At 38.0% G+C, this 25,262-nt stretch overlaps 1 protein-coding gene across 2 annotated transcripts in view; it reads left to right on the top strand.

The window, feature by feature from the left end:
* UNC80 (unc-80 homolog, NALCN channel complex subunit) overlaps nucleotides 1-25,262 on the top strand; it is a 241,679-nt gene that overhangs the window by 148,695 nt on the left and 67,722 nt on the right. For both annotated transcript variants that reach the window (XM_029225347.1, XM_029225346.1), the window contains exons 29-35: nucleotides 1,649-1,756; nucleotides 2,929-3,067; nucleotides 16,238-16,419; nucleotides 17,151-17,282; nucleotides 19,695-19,881; nucleotides 20,517-20,648; nucleotides 22,326-22,469. In XM_029225347.1, coding sequence (XP_029081180.1) covers nucleotides 1,649-1,756; nucleotides 2,929-3,067; nucleotides 16,238-16,419; nucleotides 17,151-17,282; nucleotides 19,695-19,881; nucleotides 20,517-20,648; nucleotides 22,326-22,469 — 1,024 coding nt within the window. The remainder of the gene's footprint in view (nucleotides 1-1,648; nucleotides 1,757-2,928; nucleotides 3,068-16,237; nucleotides 16,420-17,150; nucleotides 17,283-19,694; nucleotides 19,882-20,516; nucleotides 20,649-22,325; nucleotides 22,470-25,262) is intronic.

The following is a 25,262-nucleotide window of genomic DNA, read 5'->3' as shown; positions in this document are numbered from 1 at the left end:
AAAATAACTCTAACAACCTGGGGAATATTCATCATAAAATCACAGTGAAATGAAATGTTTAAAACTGTGTACCACATATATAGCATCGTCACAGCTTTGCTAAGATGCCTAGGGGGACAAAGGGCTGAAAAGAACCAAATAATGGCCATCACTGAGTTGAGGATTATAAGGATTTTTATTTTCTTCTTCACAGTTTTTTTGTATTTTCCAGGTATTCTGCAATTTACATTTTTTTTAATAAATAGAATAAAAGCAGAAAGATGCCACTTTTTAAATACCTTGATTTTTTACAAAGTCAGATACACGCCTATATTTATATGGAAAATGATTGCCATATATGATTTTAGAAGTTTTCAAATTATATAAAATAAGCATGATATTTATGCTATATTTTGCTTTTACATTCACAGGGGGGAAATAAAGCATTGCAGGATTTCTCTCCCCAGATGATATTTATTCCCAAGCAGGATTTCTCTCCCCAAATGATATGTGTTCCCAAGTATGTGCCTCCACTTTTTTTTTTTTAATCTTTAGAAAACACAGCAAGAGCTCTGATTCATTTGTTTCCAAGTAGATTCGTTTAAGAGTTCATTCCATACTGGTCACATAACAGATGCATTGTCTTGGGTCTTTTTGTCAGAGTTTTGAAAGACTTTCTTGGAACATGCATGTACTTTTTAGATTTGCTTTTTCTTTCAAAATATCTCCATCTATAACACTGTGAAGCTCTGTTCAGAAATTCTTAAGGAGTTCAGTTGTTTTCCCTTGGCACTGAGGGAGAGAGTGTTTCATTGACATGTCACTGGAAAAACAAATGAGCATTTATACTGTGCAAAGGGATGGATTCCCTGTTTGCACAGCCTGGAGTGCAAAAATGGAGGCATCAGGACTCAGGATAAATAAACAAGGGCCTGCCACCACTGGAGCAATCATTCTCCCAGCTGCTCTGTCCACTCCATTCCTTGGCACTTAGAGAGTCAGGGGAAGAAAATGTCTCCTCCGTGTGTATGCAGATGTCATGCTTATTCTGGACCCCGGGTGAGGGGACAATTTGAAAGAAGAGCTGCTGTATGGGTTTTTAAAAAAAACAAACAAACAAACAAAAAAACACTTTACCTGGATGATGGATGCTATGAACTCGTACTTCGTTGATGAGTCTTTTATCCTTCACTTCCTAACACTCCTCTGTGAAACATTTTCTCTTCCAAATAATCAACTTGTAACATCCAACCCTTTAAAGGGATTATTAGAGAGAGTGGCTTTTAACTGGCAATATTTTAAAAGATTTGTGTTTTTAACAGCTTGGTGGAATATAATTAGCCCTGAAATGGAAATCAGGAGATTCTGTCCTTTCCTTATTCTACTAATAACCAGTTTTGCAATTTGGTCAAGCTACTCCACCTCTCTGGGTCCTGGTCTCCTCAGTGGTAAAAGAGCAGTTTGTTGCTAAATACCCCTAAGCTACCTTTTCATTACAAAATTAACTGCTTTTATCACTTTCAGAAAGTACAGGCCCATAAAAAGTCCTTACTGAAATTATCTGTTGCATTAGAACCAGTTGGTTGTTTGGAGAATTTGGAGGAAAACAGCACTGTTGGGTTTTGAGAGAACACAACACTCTTTGTCACCTATCTTATGTTCTTTCCAGTGCTCAGATAAATCATGCCTGAGGACACCTTCGCTGAAAAAGAGAGTTTCAGATGCCAACCTAGAGGGGAAAAAGGACTCTGGAATGCTGAAATACATCAGACTACAGGTATTGATGCATGGATCAGAAATGTTCACGGAGCAGTAATAAGGAGGGAACTCCAGATATCTTGTTTACTAATGTTTGGGACATACAATGCCAACTGACACAGTGTTGGCATAAAGGCCCCTCTAATTTGGTGAGCAAGAATGCTACCAAGTATGCAAGGAAAAAATCCCTTCTTGCTGGACAGCCAACTTCCATAGAGACAAGGCTTGGGGGGGCTTGGCTAGAGCCATGCCTCTTCCCACTCTCTCCACTCTAATGGAGCCAGCTTCCCACCAATGTGTGGTAGTGACGCTCATAGGTCTTGGAATGAGACAGTTGGGTTTCAAATCCTATACCTGCTGCTCTGGCTCTGGGACCTTGGGCAAGTTAACTTAATTTTTCTCAGTTTTAGTTGCCTAATCTCTAAAATGGGGATTTTAACACTAGACCCATCTCAAAGAATTATTGCATGGATTAAAAAAGATAGTATATTTATCTACTTATCCAGTGCTTGGCACAGTTATATTGTTATTACAACCTAAACTCTAAATCATAATACATTTCCCAGGGGAAGAGAAAAAAAAGTTTCATGTTTTTCTAGAAAGTGTTTTAAATGATGGTTAAAGACCTAGGCTTGCCCCAAACCTACATTTATTTGAAATAATGGATTAAATGGGATTTTGTTGGCTAACCTGGAGCAATAACCACAATGTATAATGTTTTGAAGGGAAAATGCCATCCAAGTTCACTGGCTTAGAAAACTAACTTTCTGAACGGGACTCCTTTATAAATTAGAGGCTGATCACAGTTTCCAGTGGAAATCAGCTTCTAACAGGAAGGAAGATAAGATGCCATGAAAGTCCACCAGGACTTTAAACACAAAGATATATTGGCTGGAGTCCTTCTTTCTCACAGAGCTATACTTATTCTACAGTTTATTCCCTAGGTGGTTGCAAATTAATTTTTGTGGTGAAAGTATTATAAAATTAATATGATTTGGGGGTAATTATACATCAACTAATAGGGTATAAAGCTTATTATACATCATGCCAATAAATACGCTCCCACTTTAGAACGTATTTTAAGGTCATTTAAGGAAAGCAGACAGAGGGGAAATGACACTTAACACTCTAGAGGAGTACAGCAATCAGTGTCTTCAAAGATTTTACGACATCATTTCCATCTTTTTCCAGGTGATGAGCCTGTCGCCTGCTCCCTTATCTCTGCTAATCAAGGCAGCACCAATTCTGACGGAGGAGATGTATGGAGACATCCAGCCAGCTGCCTGGGAGCTCCTGCTCAGCATGGATGAGCACATGGCAGGGGCAGCAGGTAAAGAAAGACCACCTGGGACTCTGGTCCTGCTGCCACTCATCCCAGCATTTAAACAAGAGAGAGGCACATTCATTCCATTTTCACCCTTAGGTCAGATTGCTAGCAATGGCTGGACCTCTAGACAGAGCTGTGCACTAAACAGAAACAGGCATAGGTTCTGTGTGCACCCTTTTCATGTCACTGTATAGTTTGCACAAGGGCAGCATGTCTCTCCCAAGATGTTACCAAATTATAGAGAATGATTTCTCCCAGAACCTACATTTTCACTATATTTCACAAAATATAAAATTCTTAAAAAAAAAAAAAAAAAAAATATATATATATATAAAATTCTTTTTGTGCATTGTGATTTCCCAGATTGACCATGAACAACCATTATTAATTTTATTAAATCTTATGTGAGTAATAGTCTGTGTTCAAATCACAATATCAAAATAAATTTGTGAAATTTAAGTGATATGTCCAAAGCCACATAGCTAACAAATGGTAGAGGTAGAATCTGGATTCTTCATCGTTTTCCATTTTTTCTGCATATTCCTTTATTTTATAGTTATTTTAATTGAAAATGCACATGGTAAAAATTCAAATAATATAAGAGTGTATGAAGTTTAAAAGTATCACCCTCTTTCCCATGATTCCCAGTCCTCTTTCTCAGAGGTGACAATTTTTAAATTTCCCAGGAAACCTCTGGGGTAAGCTATGCATATATATATATCTATACCTATGTATGTATATATTACGTTTCCTTTTTCACACAAATAGGACATACCATAAAGACTTCTGCATCTTGCATTTTTATCTAGGAGACTTTTTTAAGAGTTTATTTGAACAAAAATTGATTCCAATCAGGCAGTGCCAAGCTACAAGTGGTTAGGAGCACTCCACCAAGAGTAGCTCAGGGAGAGACTTTTATAGAGAAAACGCAGAAGCAAAGAAAAGCAATTATTTATTGTCTGTAGCATAAAGCCTAGTTAGCTGTTTGTGACTGGTTATCCTTAGCATTTTGATTTGTAACCTTGAGGTGTTTATAGGCATAGATTTTGGTTTGCTTATGTAAGCTGCCGTGGCATTAGAGCTACCTCAGTCTAATGGTCTCCTTTTAAAACAACTTAACAATTTCCCCCTTTTGGTCATCCTCTCGTATGTGAAAAGTTGACCAAAAATTTAGTATTAATGCCACTCTTTGTCACCATCAGAGTTAAGTTTCTCTTGTCTCATTGTGAAACTCATAGTAAGTTATGACGTCATGTCCGTGGAAGAATTGTTTTGCTGTTCATCTCGTTGTTCATCTTGTTCCTGTTTCTCCAAGCACAGTTAAGTTTCTCTTGTCTCATTGTGAAACTCATAGTAGGTTATGACGTCATGTCCGTGGAAGAATTGTTTTGCTGTTCATCTCGTTCCTGTTTCTCCAAGCATAGTAAGACCAGCTAATGTACTGCTGATGGCTGTGAACATGCATTTAAGACCTTTGAGAGAATACAGCACACCACAGAGACTACAGTGATAACTATTAGGAGGATAATATCAAGAGACTAAAGTGTACTCCTTAGCCAGGGCCCCAGTGAACCAAACTAGCTGGTATCAAATAAATCAAAGGATGTACCTGTTTAACCAAGTGGCTTGTTTGTTAATTTTCTGCATTTGCTACAATACTAGAGATGTTGATCAGGGCGCAGCAGGAGACATTTGCTATGGCACATGTTCAGCCAATAACTAATCTAAAGCAATTCTATTATCTAAATTTACCTTAGCAAGAAAACCTTGGGACTTTGGTTGTTCAGCTACGGCCTTAGCAGTAGATCCATCAGCAGTTGCCAGAATTAAGGAGCGTTATCTTCCTATGCGTTAACAGAGAGAAAAAGCAAGTAGTGAAAAGGCAAAAGGAATAAACATTTCATATTGGTGTTAAAGACCTTGATCTGCAATCTTGGGAGACAGCTGTCTACCACAAGATGCCATCTGCCTCTGGGTAAGAACCTCCTTAGTCAATTTTAATTTTAGGTCTCCAGCTGGTATGCAGTTTCAAGAGTTTGGAGAAGCCCTTTTTAACTGAGGGATGTGGACCCAAGGTTCAATTCCATGAAGTTTTCTAAGTAGTTTTAATTGTATATATTGATTAGAATTCTTAATGCTTAGAACTGTTTTTTCCTAGTGAAACTAAGATGTAAGCAATTGTGGAGTGTCTGTTATACTAGCATTCTGTGGGTTGGCAAATTTATAAATACATTTCACGATTTCTGGAAGTATATTCTTTCTCAGTAAATTTTTCATTGTGGCACAAAACATGTTTAGTAATAAACCCAAATATCTTTAGTGCCTCTGAAAAGGAAACCAAAAGTAGATAAAGCTATGTTCAGTAATTAATGTTTCAGTATTGTATCTTATTTGGAAATGGTCTAGATATTCAATGAATATCCATCATTTAACTTATCTCAGCATAACTTTAAGGTTTCAAGTTACCAAAAAGATTTTAGAAACTATTTTTAAGTAGACATACCATAAAGCATAATGTTGAAAAATTTATTTATAAACTTTTTACTTTTTTAAAAAGTAAACTTTTATTTACATCTATTTAATTTATTTGTTCTTAACAATTATGTTTAGAATATTCATGAAAATTTTGTGAGACATTAAACAGATAACCATCATTTTAAGTTATTTTTCTTTCTGACAAATTCTATAACATGAGTTTATTTGACTTTTAGTAAACCTAGGTAGGATAAAAGTATTATATTTAATGCTAATAACTCTAAAGACATACCTATTTTGATTAAACCAACAAACTTAAACCACCTTTTATTTACTGAAGATTATCCTAGATCAAATGAACTTGAAAAAATTTTTGGTTAGTTTCTGGATTTCTGAGAGTATACTTGATTTATGTAAATGCTTGTTTGTCTTTAAGCCAATTAATAGAGCTCTTTACACATTAATTTTGGCAATACCATCCAAAGGTAGAAAAATATCACACATCTACAACATACGAACAGAGATATACATAAGCATACAGACAGATGCAGAGATCTTATAGCTTTAGTTTTAAAATTTTGGCCATGAGACAGGTATGATAATGCAAAACTGACTAGTTTATAAAAGAACAGTTGGATCTAAACTGTGTTTCTGGCAGATAAAATAAGTTAAGGTTACCTGCTCAGATAGCTAAAACTTTTACTAATATTTGTGGAAAAGACTTTTAAGATTTTTCATTCACTTAATTTCCAAAACAGCTCCCTTCTTTTTCTGATAAGAATTACTTCCCTGAAGTTTACATTTCCGGAGATGCCTTTGGGTTCCTAGAGAAGACCAGGTAGAACGTTTATATCTCAAAGGCACAGAGAAAAGATATAAATTTCTCCAAAAAAGACTTTTGTTTCCTAAATCCAGTTTTTTTTTAACAATATCTGCAAGCCTTTTGAGATAAATAGGGGAAATTTGGGGATAGGTAAAAAGGATAGGTGGGCTTTGAGTTGTTTCTAGAGCCACATTTCTGTTCTTACAAAGACTTAGTGTGTTAGACAGTTGTTTTTAATTCCTTGAAAGATTGGGTTGCAGCCTGAATATCAAGATGCTGACCCAACCATCCAACTACATTATTCTTAGTTTTCTTCTTTATATCAGGGAGAAGAGCTCTAAGATGGAAATCAAAAGATTCCTGCGTTCTAGAGCTGTGTGTCTTTGGAACGCTTCAGTAAATCCTTCTACAATGGCTTCAGCATGTTTTTCGTTCCCTCTGGGTACATAATTTTATTTTAGGTTAGGGGAGAAGGCCTAAAAAATGGTTCCTATCAGGCTCTGAATATCAGCTTCCAATTTGGTCAACTTCTGACTATAGAGCTAATTAAAAAAAAATTTTTTTCTTTCAAATATCTTGTCAGGTTCGAGCGAGACAAACAGTAAATATTCCTGGCAGTATTGAACTACCCCATGAGCACAACATCCAGAGCCACCCCCAAAGATAGCCAAAAGAAAGAAGGACTTAGACAGTTCCCCTGAGAGCTGGCAATGGGAGGACCCTAGCCACAAATGGAATGTAACCCACATTTCTGCCTGGCTATATTTTTGAGTTCCCCAACCTGATGATTGCCAAGCTAAGCTCTCAGGACAAAAAATGAGATGGACAAGAAGGCAATAGCTGTCCCCGGGAGAGAAAAGATCAATAACCTTTTTTTTTTTTTTTTTTGGTAATTTGGAAAGGAAGCGGCAATGTGAAATTTTACCTTCTTCTCTCAACCAGCCACCACAGGTAGAGAGGTCTGGGGGAGCTGACGTTAGTAAAAATTCTTACTCTTTGCCGGCTTCTGCCAGTTTTCCCAGGGTGATGTCTGCAGGCTCCAGAGTGAGGGAGGCATTCCAGTGGGTCTCATCCTGGTCACCAGTAACTGTAAAGGAGGAAAAATAATTTTCCCTCTACCCTTAACAGTGAGTGCCTGGCTGAAATACTTTTTCCTCTAGGATAACTCATAAATGGATAGGCTTATCTAAGATGGTTTAAAGTTCTCCACTGTGGCCAATGTAATTCAAGATTATCTTTGGTATAGTTAACCTACTTGTTCCTTAAAAAAAAAAAAAATTCTGTTCACCTGAGACCTCACACTAGACTCAGTCCAGTTTTAAGTCAGACCCAGTCCGACCCTGGATCCAGTCTGGTTTCTAAATTGGAACCAGTCCATTCCTGAGCCCAGTCTGGTTTTTAAGTCTGACTCATTCCAACTGTAGCCAGTTTCTGGACCCAGCATGAAAAAGAAAGGCTCAGATAAAGTCTGCAAGCTCATAACACAAAAACTTCAGTGCTAGGATTTGAGAGGGACTTACCCATGACCTCCAGAGGCAGCGAGAAAGCAGCAAGCTCAAGGTCTCAACAGATACCTATGCCAGGTTGCTCATTGCTCCTGTGGGCTGTTGGGGGGGCGTCTCCTTTGGTTCCCTCTTCTGACACCAGAACTGTTAAAAGGTAAACTGAGGCATATTAAAAATTTGAACAAAAATAAATTTGAATTGAGAAATGCCAAACAAGAAGTGGTTAAGAGTTCTCTCTAGGAGACCATTTTTAACATCAGTCTATAAGTTTACCTATTCTTTTTAATGGCTACCAAATATTCCATTGAATGAATGGATATAACAATTTTTTTAACCTGGAAATTTTAGTTGATTCTTGCCTTTTGCTTCTTTTATACTATGCTGCATCAAATGTCTTTGTAAAATGTCTTTGTTCACATTAAGTATCAGATTTTTGCTTCTCTACCAAGTATTTTTCAGAGAGAAGGGCATGCTCCCTAAATATGGGACAGCCATGGACATTTTCATGGAAGTTATGAACAGGGGGACTGAGCTTTAAGAAAAGCTAGAAGGAAGAGGAAATGGTGTATGCAAAGGCACATGGGGTGTGGAAATGCACTGGGTTGATTTGGAAAGCCTGAGGAGGAATTGAGACTGGGGTGGCTTTTGTAAAGAGGTTGCTAGTCTGTAATATTAAGCAAGTGAGCAGGTCTCACATTGTAACAGACCTTGAACAACAGGGTTAGGAGTGTGGACTTTCCACTGAACTGTGGGAAACCACTCAGGGGTTCCGAGCCAAAGAGTAATGTTGCATATAATGTTGAATTATTACCAAGTTTAAAGTGGCAGCAATGAGTGGAGTGGCTTGGTTTTAGAAACTGATTTTTAGATGACGAGGAGACATATCAGTGGTGATATGACACTAAAGCTAATGAGAAAGGCCATAGCTAGAGAGAAACTTGGGAAAACTTGATGTATGTGGCAGCTGAAGCAATGAGAGAGGATTATTTCCAGGGGAGAAATGATTCCGGGGGAGGATGATTTCTTGGTGTAGAGGAGAGGGCTGAGGAATGAACACTAGGCCATTGGCTTTCTCTACCTTCAAAGGACAGGAAGAAGAGCTGACCAGCAAAACCCAGAAAAACGACCAGAAAAGTAGAACTTAAGTAATCTCAAACCATGGAAGTAGAGGAAGATCCTTTTCAAGGAGATTGTTATGAAAGTGTTAAAAACTGAAAGAAGAGAAATGCTGTAAAAATATCACTGGATCTGCTGCTTAGTGAGCATTACAAGAAAACTGTTTCAGTAAAGAGATTGAGGAAGAACTCCAACTGCAATGACTTAGAGAGTGACGATGGTGTTTAAAAATTGAGACAGAGTACACTTTAAAGAAAAGTAAAGAAAAGAGAAAAAGTGGAAATTTAAGGAGGTGGTAGGATTAAGAAACATTATCAAAAGCTACTGATGACGGTAGCTCACATTTGTTCTAGAACTCTATCATACACACTATCTTACTTGATCCTCATAACAATGATTGTATAAACGCGCAAAATCCAACTCAGAAGGTTGAAAGGACTTTTAACCAAGTGCACACAGCTCAGAATTAGCAGAGCCAGGAAATCAAACCCAGATCTTTTGACTACAAATAGATGCCCTTTGCATATACCACTTTGCCTCTAAAAAATAAAATATGCTTTAGAATTCTGTAGTACTTTTCATGTCACAAAGCACTTTCTCGTACATTATTTTATTCTAACAACAAATTAGGAGGCAGCTATCAGCAGCGTCCTCATCCTCATTCTCATCATCATCACTGACATTTTACCAATAGAAACAAAGGTTAAGAAGTTAAGAGGCTTGGCCAAGATCAATAGGAGAGAAGTTTCAGAGCTGGGATTCAACCCCAGTTGTTTTAACAATTGCCTGAGCATGTTTTGAGGATCTTGGAAAAAGTACGAGAGAGTTTTTAAATTATATTTTTATGATCAACACTGGCTCCTCCATCTATGCTACAGAGTGTGTTTCTTTTCCTCATTATTCATTGACTTCGTAACTCATCATAGCACTGATCTTTCTCTTATTCATATTTGGCTTTCCCCCCAAAAAACAACAATGGTATTACGGTTCATGAAATCTCTTTTGGTTTCTCAATCTCTTCTACCTCTTGGAAGGGTAGATGTTTCTAATAGAGTCTACCTTATGAATGTTATTTTTATTATTTAAAATTTTTAACATCTTTATTGGACTATAATTATTTTACAATGTTGTTTTAGTTGATGTTGTATAACAAATTGAATCAACTATACTTATACATATATCCCCATATCTCCTCCCTCTTGTGTCTCCCTCCCACCCGCCCTATCTCAACCCTCTAGGTGAACACAAAGCACTGAGCTGATCTCCCTGTGCTATGCAGCTGCTTCCCACTAGCTTTCTATTTTACATTTGGTATTGTATATATGTCCATGCCAATCTCTCACGTTGTCTGAGCTTAACCTTCCCCCTCCCTGTGCCCTCAAGTCCATTCTCTATGTCTGCGTCTTTATTCCTGTCCTCCCCCTAGGTTCTTCAGAACCATTTTTGTTTTTTTTTTAGATTCCATATATATGTGTTAGCATACGGTATTTGTTATACTCTTTCTGACTCACTTCACTCTGTATGACAGACTCTAGGTCCATCCACCTTACTACAAATAACTCAATTTCATTTCTTTTTATGACTGAGTACTATTCCATTGTATATATGTGCCACATCTTCTTTATCCATTCATCTGTTGATGGACACTTAGGTTGCTTCCATGTCCTAGCTATTGTAGATAGACCTGCAGTGAACATTGTGGCACATGACTCTTTTTGTATTATGGTTTTCTCAGGGTATATGCCCATTAGTGGGATTGCTGGGTCGTATGGTAGTTCTATCTTTAGTTTTTTAAGGAACCGCCATAGTGGCTGTATCAGTTTACATTCCCACCAACAGTGCAAGAGGGTTCCCTTTTCTCCACACCCTCTCCAGCATTTATTGTTTGTAGATTTTTGATGATGGCCATTCTGACTGGTGTGAGGTGATACCTCATTGTAGTTTTGATTTGCATTTCTCTAATAATTAGTGACATTGAGCATCCTTTCATGTGTTTGTTGGCAATCTGTATGTCTTCTTTGGAGAAATGTGTATTTAGGTCTTCTGCCCATTTTTGGATTGGGTTGTTCGTTTCTTTGCAATTGAGCTGCATGAGCTGCATGTATATTTTGGAGATTAATCCTTTGTCAATTGGTTCGTTTACAAATATTTTCTCCCATTCTGAGGGTTGTCTTTTCATCTTTTTATGGTTTCCTTTGCTGTGCAAAAGCTTGAAGTTTCATTAGGTCCCATTTGTTTATTTTTGTTTTTATTTCCATTTCTCTAGGAGGTGGGTCCAAAAGGATCTTGATGTGAGTTATGTCATAGAGTGTTCTGCCTATGTTTTCCTCTAAGAGTTTTATAGTGTCTGCCCTTACATTTAGGTCTTTCATCCATTCTGAGTTTATTTTTGTGTATGGTGTTAGGGAGTGTTCTAATTTCATTCTTTTACATGTAGCTGTCCAGTTTTCCCAGCACCACTTATTGAAGAGGCTGTCTTTTCTCCATTGTATATTCTTGTCTCCTTCATCAAAGATAAGGTGACCATATGTGCATGGGTTTATCTCTGGGCTTTCTATCCTGTTCCATTGATCTATATTTCTGTTTTTGTACAAGTACCATACTGTCTTCATTACTGTACTTTTGTAGTATAGTCTGAAGTCAGGGAGCCTGATTCCTCCAGCTCCGTTTTTCTTTCTCAAGATTGCTTTGGCCATTCGGGGTCTTTTGTGTTTCCATATAAATTGTGAATTTTTTTTTCTAGTTCTCTGAAAAATGCCATTGGTAGTTTGATAGAGATTGCATTGAATCTGTAGATTGCTTTGGGTAGTGTAGTCATTTTCACAATGTTGATTCTTCCAATCCTAGAACATGGTATATCTCTCCATCTGTTTGTATCATCTTTAATTTCTTTCATCAGTGTCTTATAGTTTTCTGCATACAGGTCTTTTGTCTCCTTAGGTAGATTTATTCCTAGGTATTTTATTTATTTTGGTTGCAATGGTAAATGGGAGTGTTTCCTTAATTTCTCTTTAAGATTTTTCATCATTACTGTACAGGAATGCAAGAGATTTCTGTGCATTAATTTTGTATCCTGCTACTTTGCCACATTCATTGATTAGCTCTAGTAGTTTCCTGGTAGCATCTTTAGGATTCTATATGTATAGTATCATGTCATCTGCAAACAGTGACAGCTTTACTTCTTCTTTTCCAATTTGGATTCCTTTTATTTCTTTTTCTTCTCTGCTGTAGCTAAAACTTCCAAAACTATGTTGAATAATAGTGGTGAGAGTGGACAACCTTGTCTTGTTCTTGATCTTAGTGGAAATGGTTTCAGTTTTTCACCATTGAGAACAATGGTGGCTGTGGGTTTGTCATATATGGCCTTTATGATGTTGAGGTAAGTTCCATCTATGCCTACTTTTTGGAGGGCTTTTATTGTAAATGGGTGTTGAATTTTGTGAAAAGCTCTTTCTGCATCTATTGAGATGATCATATGGTTTTTTTCTCCTTCAGTTTGTAAATATGATATATCACATGGATTGATTTGCATATATTGAAGAATCCTTGCATTCCTGGGATAAAACCCACTTGATCATGGTCTATGATCCTTTTAATGTGCTGTTGGATTCTGTTTGCTAGTATTTTGTTGAGGATTTTTGCATCTATTTTCATCAATGATATTGGCCGGTAGTTTTCTTTTTTTGTGACATCTTTGTCTGGTTTTGGTATCAGGGTGATGGTGGCCTCGTAGAATGAGTTTGGGAGTGCTCCTCCCTCTGCTATATTTTGGAAGAGTTTGAGAAGAATAGGTGTTAGCTCTTCTCTAAATGTTTGATAGGATTCGCCTGACAAGCCATCTGATCCTGGACTTTTGTTTGTTGGAAGACTTTTAATCAGAGTCTCAATTTAAGTGCTTGTGATTGGTCTGTTTATATTTTCTATTTCTTCCTGCTTCAGTCTCAGAAGGTTGTGCTTTTCTAAGTATTTGTCCATTTCTTCCAGGTTGTCCATTTTATTGGCATATCATTGCTTGTAGTAATCTCTCATGATCCTTTGTATTTCTGCAGTGTCAGTTGTTACTTCTCCTTTTTCATTTCTAATTCTATTGATTTGAGTTTCTACCTTTTTTTCTTGATGAGTCTGGCTAATGCTTTATCAATTTTGTTTATTTTCTCAAAGAACCAGCTTTTAGTTTTATTGATCTTTGCTATCATTTCTTTCATTTCTTTTTCATTTATTTCTGATCTGATCTTTATGATTTCTTTCCTTCTGCTAACTTTGGGGTTTTTTTTGTTCTTCTTTCTCTAACTGCTTTAGGTGTAAGGTTAGGTTGTTTATTTGAGATGTTTCTTGTTTCTTGATGTAGGATTGTATTGCTGTAAACTTCCCTCTTAAAACTGCTTTTGCTGCAACCCATAGGTTTTGGGTCATCGTGTTTTCATTGTCATTTGCTTCTAGATGTTTTTTGATTTCCTCTTTGATTTCTTCAGTGATCTTTTGGTTATTCAGTAGTGTGTTTAGTATTTAGTAGTAGCCTCCATGTCTTTGTATTTTTTACAGATTTTTTCCCATAATTTATATCTAGTCTCATAGCGTTGTGGCCAGAAAAGATATGTGATACGATTTCAGTTTTCTTACATTTACCAAGGCTTGCTTTGTGACCCAAGATATGATCTATCCTGGAGAATGTTCCATGAGCACTTGAGAAGAAAATGTATTCTGTTGTTTTTGGATGGAATGTCCTATAAATATCAATTAAGTCCATCTTGTTTAATGTATCATTTAAAGCTTGTGTTTCTTTATTTATTTTCATTTTGGATGATCTGTCCATTGGTGAAAGTGAGGTGTTAAAGTCCCCTACTATGATTGTGTTACTGTTGATTTCCCCTTTTATGGCTGTTAGCATTTGCCTTATGTACTGAGGTGCTCCTATGTTGGGTGCATAAATATGTACAATTTGTTATATCTTCTTCTTGGATTGATCCCTTGATCATTATGTAGTGTCCTTCTTTGTCTCTTGTAATAGTCTTAGTTTTAAAGTGTATTTTGTCTGATATGAGAATTGCTACTCCAGCTTTCTTTTGATCTACATTTGCATGGAATACCTTTTTCCATCCCCTCACTTTCAGTCTGTATGTGTCCCTAGGTCTGAAGTGGGTCTCTTCTAGACAGCATATATACGGGTCTTGTTTTTGTATCCATTCAGCCAGTCTATGTCTTTTGGTTGGAGCATTTAATCCATTTACATTTAAGGTAATTATGGATATGTATGTTCCTATTACCATTTTCTTAATTGTTTTGGGTTTGTTATTGTAGGTCTTCTCCTTCTATTGTGTTTCCTACCTAGAGAAGTTCCTTTGGCATTTGTTGTAAAGCTGGTTTGGTGGTGCTGAATTCTCTTAGCTTTTACTTCTCTGTAAAGGTTTTAATTTCTCCGTCAAATCTGAATGAGATCCTTGCTGGGTAGAGTAATCTTGATTGTAGCTTTTTCCCTTTCATCGCTTTAAATATGTCCTGCCACTCCCTTCTGGCCTGCAGAGTTTCTGCTGAAAGATCAGCTGTTAACCTTATGGGGATTCCCTCGTATGTTATTTGTTGTTTTTCCCTTGCTGCTTTTAATATTTTTTCTCTGTATTTAATTTTTGATAGTTTGATTAATATGTGTCTTGGCATGTTTCTCCTTGGATTTATCCTGTATGGGACTCTCTGCACTTCCTGGACTTGAGTGACTATTTTCTTTCCCATATTGTGGAAGTTTTCAACTATAATTTCTTCAAATATTTTCTCTGTCCCTTTCTGTTTCTCTTCTTCTGTGACCCCTATAATTTGAATGTTGTTGCATTTAATGTTGTTCCAGAGGTCTCTGAGACTCTCCTCAATTCTTTTTCTTCTTTTTTCTTTATTCTGCTCTGCAGTAGTTATTTCCACTGTTTTATCTTCCAGGTCCCTTATCCATTCTTCTGCCTCAGTTATTCTGCTATTGATTCCTTCTAGAGAATTTTTTAGTTCATTTATTATGTTGCTCATCATTGTTTGTTTGCTCTTTAGTTCTTCTAGGTCCTTGTTAAACGTTTCTTGTGTTTTCTCCATTCTATTTCCAAGATTCTGGATCATCTTTACTATCATTACTCTGGATTATTTTTTAGGTAGACTGCTTATTTCCTCTTCATTTGTTTGGTCTGGTGGGTTTTTACCTTGCTCCTTCATCTGCTGTGTCTTTCTCTGTCTTCTCATTTTTCTTAACTTACTGTGTTTGGGGTCTGCTTTTCACAGGCTGCAGGTTCGTAGTTCCTGTTGTTTTTGGCATCTGCCCATTGTGGGTAAGGTTGGTTTAATGGGTTGTGTGGGCTTCCTGGTGGAGGGGGCTGGTGCCTGTGTTCTGGTGGATTAGGCTGGATCTTGTCGTTCTGGTGGTGTTTTTTGGGGATGTCTGTGAACTCATTATGATTTTAGGCAGCCTCTCTGCTAATGGTTGGGGTTGTGTTCCTGTCTTGCTAGTTGTTTGGCGTAGAGTGTCCAGCACTGGAGCTTGCTAATTGTTGAGTGGAGCTTGGTCTTAGCGTTGAGATTTAGATCTCTGGGAGAGCTTTCACCGTTTGATATTACGTGGGGCTGGGAGGTCTCTGGTGGTCCAGTGTCCTGAACTCGGCTCTCCCACCTACTTGGCTCAGGCCTGACACCTGGATGGAGCACCAAGACCCTTTCAGCCACATGGCAGGCTCTTTTTGGCCCTTGTCTTCCTCTCCTCAAGCCACCACACGTCAGCCACTTCTGTGCCCTTGGAGTTTCCCAGTGGTGCCCACTCACTGGATGATGAATGTTATTTTTAATATAACTAATGGAACTGAGACAGTTTTAAATGGACATTTTTATGTACTGTCCTAGGGTTACTCTGAGATGACTCTAGCCATTTCCTAAACAGGATATTTCAGCTTGTCATTTCCTTTCTTCATTTGCTTCCTCTGGCATCTACTTTTCACTGTGAGCCAAAGGAAACTTTGTTTAGAATGAGTTTTTCTACTGCAATGTCGTGCTGTCACAGATCGTGCTCGCATCAGATATTGGAAGATTGTGGGAGGCACAAAGGATGAAGTCTGCTTTCCAGGTGCTGAAACAGGCTTTGCTTTTGCCAGCACTGGTGGCCTGGCTCTATAGCTCAGTGGTCATTTTCAAGAGACAGAAGCAGTTTCCCCCTTCTCCCTATCCCCAGGAATAATGCAAAATTATGAGATGCGTAGCTGATGAACTGTCTTTGATGTTGACTGTCTTTAGCCGCCATGTTCCTGTTGTGTGCGGTGAAAGTTCCTGAGGCCGTGTCTGATATGCTGACATCAGAGTTCCACCACCCGGAGACCGTGCAGCGGCTGAACGCTGTCCTTAAGTTCCACACGCTTTGGAGGTTTCGCTATCAGGTCTGGCCCCGGATGGAGGAGGGAGCACAGCAGATTTTTAAGGTGAGGCATACATCCAACATGGGTATTAGATTAGGAAACCCAACCCAAGGTTCATTTCAGTCCTTGAACCTCAAACCCACAGTGTATGTCCCAAGAGATGCTTCTTCTTTTTTTTTTTTTGTGGTACGTGGGCCTCTCACTGTTGCGGCCTCTCCCGTTGCGGAGCACAGGCTCCAGACCCACAGGCCCAGCGGCCATGGCTCACGGGTGCAGCTGCTCTGCGGCATGTGGGATCTTCCCAGACTGGGGCACAAACCCGCGTCCCCTGCATCAGCAGGTGGGCTCCCAACCAGTGCGCCACCAGGGAAGCCCAAGATGCTTCTTTTTTTCCCTCTCTGATTACATAAGTAAACCTAACTCATATATGAGTGAATTCTTGTCCTTAAAACAAATTGAAATATAAGAATGTAGAGTAAGAGATCAAGTTTCTATAAACCTCAAGATTTCAGCACCATCCCCAGAGGTAAGCACATAGAAGTTTGGGGTGTAATCTTCCATACATTTTGCTATATGAATACAGATGTTCTTTGGAGGATGGGGTGATTAACACAAATAGAGATCATATAGTTGAAACCCTTCATTTTATTAATGAGTAAACTGAGGCCCAGAGACGTTCTTCATGTGCCTTATAACATCCTGTGCTCTAAAAGATTATGTCATAATTTTGCTTCAGACTCATTCTACCTTATTTTCCATCTTACTCACTTCATTCTTCTGTTATCAACTAACAGATCCCGCCTCCCAGTATAAACTTCACCCTGCCCTCCCCAGTGCTTGGAATGCCATCTGTCCCGATGTTTGACCCCCCTTGGGTCCCTCAGTGCAGCGGGAGTGTCCAGGACCCCATTAATGAAGACCAGTCTGTAAGTAACAGGCACTTTCTTTCTAATATCTTCAGGCTCCATGGTGTACATGTAAGAGAGAACAATGGATGTGTGAGACAGTTGTCATAAGAATGTAATAACAGCACAGAAAATCAATCACAAAAGGCCTTTAGTTCTTGTGAGATAGAAGGAACTGACATCTGGGGTGAGCATTTGCAGACCTCCAAAAGCCAAAACAGTTTTGTTCCGTAATCGTAGAAGCAGCCACCTTATAATAAAAGCTACTAAAAGCATTAGGCATTGATTTCCTAGCCAAAGGTAGTGCTTGTGCCTCTCTTTATTATAAAACAAACAATTCATTTAACCTACATAAGCTACCCAAAAGTTAATGAGATTGACTCTGGATGAATAAGAAAAAGAACTGAGTTTCCTGCTCTTGCTGTCCTTGTTTGGACCTTAGTCTGTTCTTTACCTTATTGATCATCAGTATCATCATCAGAAACGTCACTCAGAGCTCAGGTCTTACGCTCTTCTAATACATTACTGCTCTAAGTAATATAGTTTATAAACAGTTAAGTTTAGAACCCAGTCTAGTTATAAACAAGAACCAAGAATATGTGCCTTTTGAAAAAATGAATCTTCAAAATATGCCTTTTTCACCTGTTGCATAGCATTTTCGTAAATTACAAGATAATGTAGAAAATTTGGGAGATAAAGCAAATATAGAAAAAGAACACATCTCTATACACAAATTCATGATTATTTCCTTGCATAATTTCCCATAGGATTTAGGGCAATTGGTATGTGGATATTAAAGATTTCTGATATATCTCACAAAATATCCCCAGGATGATTGTACCATTTTACCTTTATATAACACAATAGGAAAATGTCTTCTTTATTCAAATTAACTAGTATTATTTTTTAATGCCACATTGAATGGCAAAAAACAAAGTTATTGGCTTTTTTATTCACACATCTTTAAAAAGTTGGTTGAATATATGAGGCGAGGTTGAACATTTTTGCATGTCATACATCTATTTTCTAGGCATTTGTAGTTTTCTTTGAACTGTTTGAACTCTTTACCCATCAGAATATTTTTCTTTTAGTTCTTCTGCATACACTACCTTCATATCTGATGGTTTTGTGCCAAAGACAAAGGCACGCTTGGTTCTTCCCTCCAGCATCTGAACCACTGGTATAAAGATCCTTGGTTTTTTTCTCATACATGTGATAGATTCATTTGAGTCAAGTACATTCTCTTCCCAATTTCACAGTGAATTTCAAGCCAAAGCCCCTAATTCTAGATCCAGTTATCTTTCCCTTATCTTATTATAATAAATCAGCTTAACCCCTGGCTCTGAAAATGAATTGCCATGTGGCCCATCAAATGCCCTTAATTGCTGTTGTGTCACCCACTACTGGAAACCTTTAGTCTTATGTTAAGACCCTGCATAAAGGGAACTTCGATGACAGCTGTCCTTTAGAAGAGTGACCAACACCCCTTGTCTGTCTCTTTAATCCTATGTGACCACTGGCCAACAAAGATGTAGAATTTCTACTATACATAGACATCACTTCAAATTGGTAGTGAAGAACATCACGTGATCACTTCCCTGCTCTGAGACCAATGACTTCATCCCAGAGCTCTTGGAATTTATCTCAGCATAAGCATCATGATTAAGGCAAAAATAGAATGGCCCCTTTGCAAAGTGAATCTTTTCTCGTTTATTGTTTCCTATCTGTTACGCTTTTGCTGCTGGTAAACAGAGTCAGATTTTACATTCAACCATAGTAACACTACCAACTCTCATAATTTCCATTCAGTAGCTTTGTTCCTATAAGTATTGTTAAGTATTTACAGTGTGCCACTGTATTTTCTATTATTTATATTTATTATTATTTAACATTAATATTTCTAAATATTAAATATTTGCAGTGTGGTAGATACTTAAGATACAAAAATGAAATAAATCACATAATTAATTGTTTTACGTGAAAGAGATCTTTCCTCCTCCTTCCCATGGTTCTGACTTTCTCTTTTATTAACCTTATGAAGTAAATGTCCTTCATTTAAAACGAGTTCAAGAAATTTTGGAAGGAAAAAGAGCATTAAAAATGTTTATTCGATGTGTTTAAAAGAGTGGATCATTGATATTTTATCCTAAAATAAGATTAAGTAAAATAACATTTTTTCTTTCCCGAAATTACAAACATCCTTGAAGAATTATCCAGATTGAATGAAAAAGAATGTCTTAGTTGTACACAGCCTGGAAACTTGGTAGAAAAAGAAGCAAACAAATAAATCTCCATGAAACTAGATCACGGATGCCCTAACATTTCCTGAGAACAAAGTGCCACATCTGTGTCTCCATTTAGTAGAACACTCTTTATACATGTGACCTTGCAGAAGAGTTGCTAGTAAATAAACTTGCCTTCATGTCTCTGTAGAAATCCTTTTCAGCCCGGGCTGTGTCCCGCTCCCATCAAAGGGCAGAACACATCTTAAAGAACTTGCAACAGGAGGAAGAGAAGAAACGTCTTGGTCGAGAAGCCAGCCTCATCACTGCCATCCCCATCACCCAGGAGGCTTGCTACGAGCCCACCTGCACACCCAACTCAGAGCCAGAAGAAGAAGGTGCCCTCTACACACTGGACTTCTTTGAGGGGGGCGCGCTGAGTCACACAAAAGGGAAAGGACTTGCTTTGAAATAAACATTGACGATTTTATGTGACATGAGGTGATATGCTCCCTCTATCTCTCTCTCTTACCTCCTGACACTATCTAAAGAAAGAGAAAAAAGTTGTCTTTTTCTAAATGTTTAGAGCTGGCTTGTTTACAGAGGAGGACATTACCCACATTGAATGAACTAATATGATCATGGACCAAGCAGTGACTATGATTCAGGCAACAGCTGAATCCAGAGTGTGTGCTAAAACATACGCAATCAATCTTTCATCATTAAAAATGGGGTTAGTCCATTAACTACTTTCAGCCTTCACAAGTGCAGACAGTTTTTTGGTTGGTATCAGAAAAATGATTTCTGAACCATTCTAAATTCAGTGATTCTCTGCCCCACTTCTGTGAAATCTTTGGGAGGAATTTTCTGTCTGCCTTTCTGTAGGTGTTTCTTCCTCACCAAAGTACACTCTAAATTACTTAAGCCTTATGCTATGAGAGCTATATACACTTTGATGTAAGTACAACTATAATAGTGATGATAACTTTTTTGTTACAAAACCAAAGTTCACGTTCCCCATTTTCTTTGCCAGTAGAAGAAGTCACCAATCTGGCAGCCCGTCGACTGTCTGTGAGTCCATCCTGTACCTCCAGCACTTCCCACAGGAATTATTCCTTCCGCCGAGGGTCAGTCTGGTCAGTGCGTTCAGCTGTCAGTGCTGAAGGTGTGTCCTCTTACAAATGTGTCCTTTATTCCTCATGACTTGTGTGTTTTGAAACAATTTTTATTTGATATGATTATCTCACTTCATTACACTGTCTTCATTAAATAACCTGTCTCACGATCTTAAAGTTTAAAAATGTATATTAGATGAGTGGTATTCTAAAAAAAAATTGTTGATTTAATCCAGCAAATGTCCTTGATAAATTGGTTCTATTTTAATTACATTACATGTCATCATATTGCTGAGGGTTCAGTAAAACATCATTCTAGGCAGTTAACAGTTTTCAACACTGGCTACACATTACAATCAACCAGGGAGCTTTTAAAAATGCCCAGGTCACACCCAAGACCAAATCAGAATCTCTAAGGGTGGGACTCAAGCACCTCAGTGTTTTTAAAATCTTCTCAGGTGCTTCCAGTGCATAGCTAAGACTCAGTAGGATGCTTTAGGATGCTGTTCTGGAATAATTTATCAAAGGAAGAACAAAGCTCGTGCCAGTCCTGTAATGAAATCTGATTCCGGGGGAGAAATGTGATACTCTTCAGTTCTAAGAATTTAAAAACTACGCTTCTCTAATGATAAATAACTGTCTGGGGACTCGCTCCTTCAATATTATACAGATTTCATCACGATTTATAAAGTCATCAAAAAGTTGTACAGAAACTAGTGGTTCTCAACCCTTCACTGCACAACCCTGGAAAACTTCAAAAATGACCAATGCTAATTAATCACAGCAGCCCAAGGCATATCTATATTTTTTCTAACACCTTTCTTGAGATATAATTCACATACTAAAATTCACCTTTTGAAGTGCATAACGCAGTGGTTGTTAGTATATTTGTAGAGCGTGCAACCATCAACCCTACTTAATTTTAGGATATTTTCATTATCCCCAAAAGAGACCCTATACCCATTAGTAGTCACGCCTCATCCACCACTCCCCCCAACCCCTGACAAGCAATAATCTACTTTCTATTTCTATGGATTTGCCTATTCTGCACATCTCATATGAATGGAATCATATAATATGTGGCCTTTTGTGACTGGATCCTTTCACTCAGCATACTTTCAAGGACGATCCATGCTGCCACATGTATCAGTTCTTCATTCCTTCTTATTACAAGATAATGTTCCATTATATGGATACGCCACATTTTGTTTATCCGTTCACCAGTTAGAGTGGACTTTTGGGTTGTTTCCACCCTTTGGTTATTATGAATTACACTCTTATGAACCATTATGTATAAGTTTTGTGAGGAAAACTGCCAAACTCTTTTCAAAAGTGTCTGTATCGTTTTACATTCCGACCAAAAAGCATAAGGGTTCCAACTGTTCCACACCCTTGCATAGGCACAGTAATCTTGGAAATGAAGAGCAAAGTTGGAAAACATACATTTCCCCATTTCAAAACTGACTACAGAGCTGCAGTAACCAAGACTGTGCAGTATGGACTTGAGGGTTGATATACACATCAAGGGACTAGATTGGAACCGGAAGAAAACCATTACATGTATGTTGATTTCAAGTTTGAAAAGGGTGCCATGAAACGTCAATGGGGGAAAGAATAGTCTTTCCAACAGATGATGCTGGCACAGCTAGATATCTGCACAGAAAAGAAATGTTCCATAAGTAGGTCTTGAACTGAGAAAAGCACGCCGATTCTGTCTCCCTCTTCAGATGAGGAGCACACCACCGAACACATGCCCAGCCCCCACGTGCCTCAGCCCCCGCAGGCTGTGTTCCCGGCATGCATCTGTGCAGCAGTGCTCCCCATTGTCCACCTGATGGAGGATGGTGAGGTGCGGGAAGATGGAGTAGCAGGTACAGTTTTTTGTTTGTTTGTTTGTTTTTTGCGGTACGCGGGCCTCTCACTGCTGTGGCCCCTCCCGTTGCGGAGCACAGGCTCCGGACGCGCAGGCTCAGCGGCCATGGCTCACGGGCCCAGCCGCTCCGCGGCATGTGGGATCTTTCCGTACCGGGGCACGAGCCCGTGTCCCCTGCATCGGCAGGCGGACTCTCAACCACTGCGCCACCAGGGAAGACCAACAGGTACAGTTTTGACTAGTCAAAACCGTCAGTAACTCTAATAAATACTGAAGGCGTTGATCTGATAAAGAGCAGTAGGGTGCCCTCGAAGCCATGAACCACTGGCCACGTGTGGAGTTGTTTTATGGACATACTATAATGACAGATTTGTAGTACACTGAACTAACACTACCACTTTCTCCCCCTTTTCCTCCCACAAACTTTATGACCAAGGTATTGCACTTAAAATAGGCAGTTTTTTCCAGGAGCGTTGTTTAGGACTGGAGAACAGACCAACCCTCATTTGGCCACGGAGAAATCAAATAGTGATTTTGGCCACCTTAGAAATCTTAGCCATTGGCTTGACATCATTAATGCCATCTTTCTCACTTGATTTCCTTTCCAGAGGTAATATGTAAAGAAAATAATTGAAAAGTGAAATGATAAACTAGGGGTAAAGATGAGTTACATTTGTCACAGATAACAGGTTAATATTCTTGATGTTATTTTAAAAAAAAAAAAACCTTTATAACTCAATAATGACATTTTTATACCCCAGTAGAGAAATGGACAAAGGATATAAACACACACTCCAACAGCCAATTAAATCTGTAAATAACACTGTTGTTTAAAACAACAGTGAAATCTTACATTTCATATAAAAAATTGCAAGGATTATTTCAAAAGAAATTATGCATAGCTGGTAAAGATTCAGAGAAAAGATTATCCTCACACCTTGCTGACGTCAGTAAAAATTTAATGCAAGCATTCTGAAACAGTTTCACAGTTTCACCATAAGCCTTAAAAGTGTGTACACCCTTTGACACAGATTTTGGTATCTAGCAATTTCCTAAGGCAGTAATGAGGGGTGAATTAAGGTTTACAGAGAACGCTGTACCTTGTATAGTTTTAAAATAACAAATATTCGAAAAGAGTTTAAATGTCCAACAATAGGCAATTAGTTAATCATGGTACCTCCATATGACAGCTTTCTGTGCACATTAGAAAAATATTAACATAAAAGTGTTCAATTTATAATTAAAAATGTGAGTACCAGAGAGTATTTTCTATATGATATTATTTAAAGATACATGTAAATATATATATTTCATGTATATGAAAACATATACTCCAAAATGTTTATAGTTGTTTTGGTGGTTGGTAGACTTATCAGCCTTATTCTCCTCTTTGTCTTTTTCTGTATTTCTCATGTTTTAAGCTTAAACTGCCGTACTTAGCAATTAGAATAAAAATAGTGTTATAAAGATAGTTTTGCAGCCAATTTCAACTTAACAAAAACCCACATCTATTTTAATTATTTATAAAGATACATGAAAGTTAAAGCTTATATTTACATCTGTTAAATTATTTATTTATATAGCTCAATTTTAATTGGATGGTTAGCTTCTGAAGCAAAAAAAATTGGTATGATTTATTTTAAATATAGGCTGAAAAATAAATTTATGCTAAACTCTATATTCCTAGTTTAGAAAACTAAACTAAACCATTTAAACTGAAGATCATCTAATGCTTACCCCCTGCTCACTTTTACCCACCTGCTTTCTTAGCCTGGGCACTTCCAGGCAACCTTAGACTGACCACTTTTCCCAAAGAAGTAGCACTTTCTTTCACATTAGGAATAATTATTTATTCCTAAGACACCCTCACTAGAAGTGGGAACCCTAACTGTTACTGGCTCAACTATGTCATCTTGCTGTGGGAGTTATTATTTAAAACATTCATGTGAACAATAAAAGGTCATGTCTAATTCATGTGCATTCTAAACAAAGCATATTTTCTAAACCAAATAATTACTTTAGGAATTTCTGCATACAATAAACAATGAAGTGGGACTTTAATAAATACTTTCCACTGTTAACATTAGGGTAATTTCCAAAACAAAGATTCATAACTGTATTCTTTTTTTATTAAGATGTAATTGACATATAACATTGTGCTAGTTTTAGGTATACAACATAAACGTTTGATATATGTATGCATTACAAAATGATTACCACGATAAGTTTAGTTAACATCCATCACCATACATAGCTACAATTTTTTTTATGATGGGAACTTTTTTTAAAAATTTTTGGCTGCTTTGGGTCTTCGTGGCTGCACGTGGGCTTTCTCTAGCTGCGACGAGCAGGGGTTATTTTTCGTTGCAGTGCACAGACATCGAATTGCGGTGGCTTCTCTTGTGGAGCACGAGCTCTAGGTGCACGGGCTCAGTAGTTGTGGCCCGTGTGCTCTAGAGTGCAAACTCAGCTGTGGCGCTCAGGCTTAGTTGCTTCGCGGCATGTGGGGTCTTCCCGGAGCAGGGCTCGAACCTTTGTCCCCTGCATTGGCAAGCAGATTCTTAACCACTGTGCTACCAGGGAAGTCCTGATGAGGACTTTTAGTAACTACTGTCTTAACAGCTTTCAAGTATACAATACAGTATTGTTAACGACAGTCACCATGCTGTACATTATATCCCCAGGATTTATTTATCTTATAACTGGAAGTTTGTAACCTTTGACCACCTTCCCTCTCCCCCCAGTACCCACCCCCCCACCTCTGGTAACAAATCTGTCCTATGTATCTATG

Source organism: Monodon monoceros, unplaced genomic scaffold, assembly GCF_005190385.1.
Source record: "Monodon monoceros isolate NGI ecotype Baffin Bay Population unplaced genomic scaffold, NGI_Narwhal_1 Super_Scaffold_16, whole genome shotgun sequence".
Classification (NCBI taxonomy): Eukaryota; Metazoa; Chordata; class Mammalia; order Artiodactyla; family Monodontidae; genus Monodon; species Monodon monoceros.
This window is presented reverse-complemented; position numbering and strand designations above follow the sequence as displayed.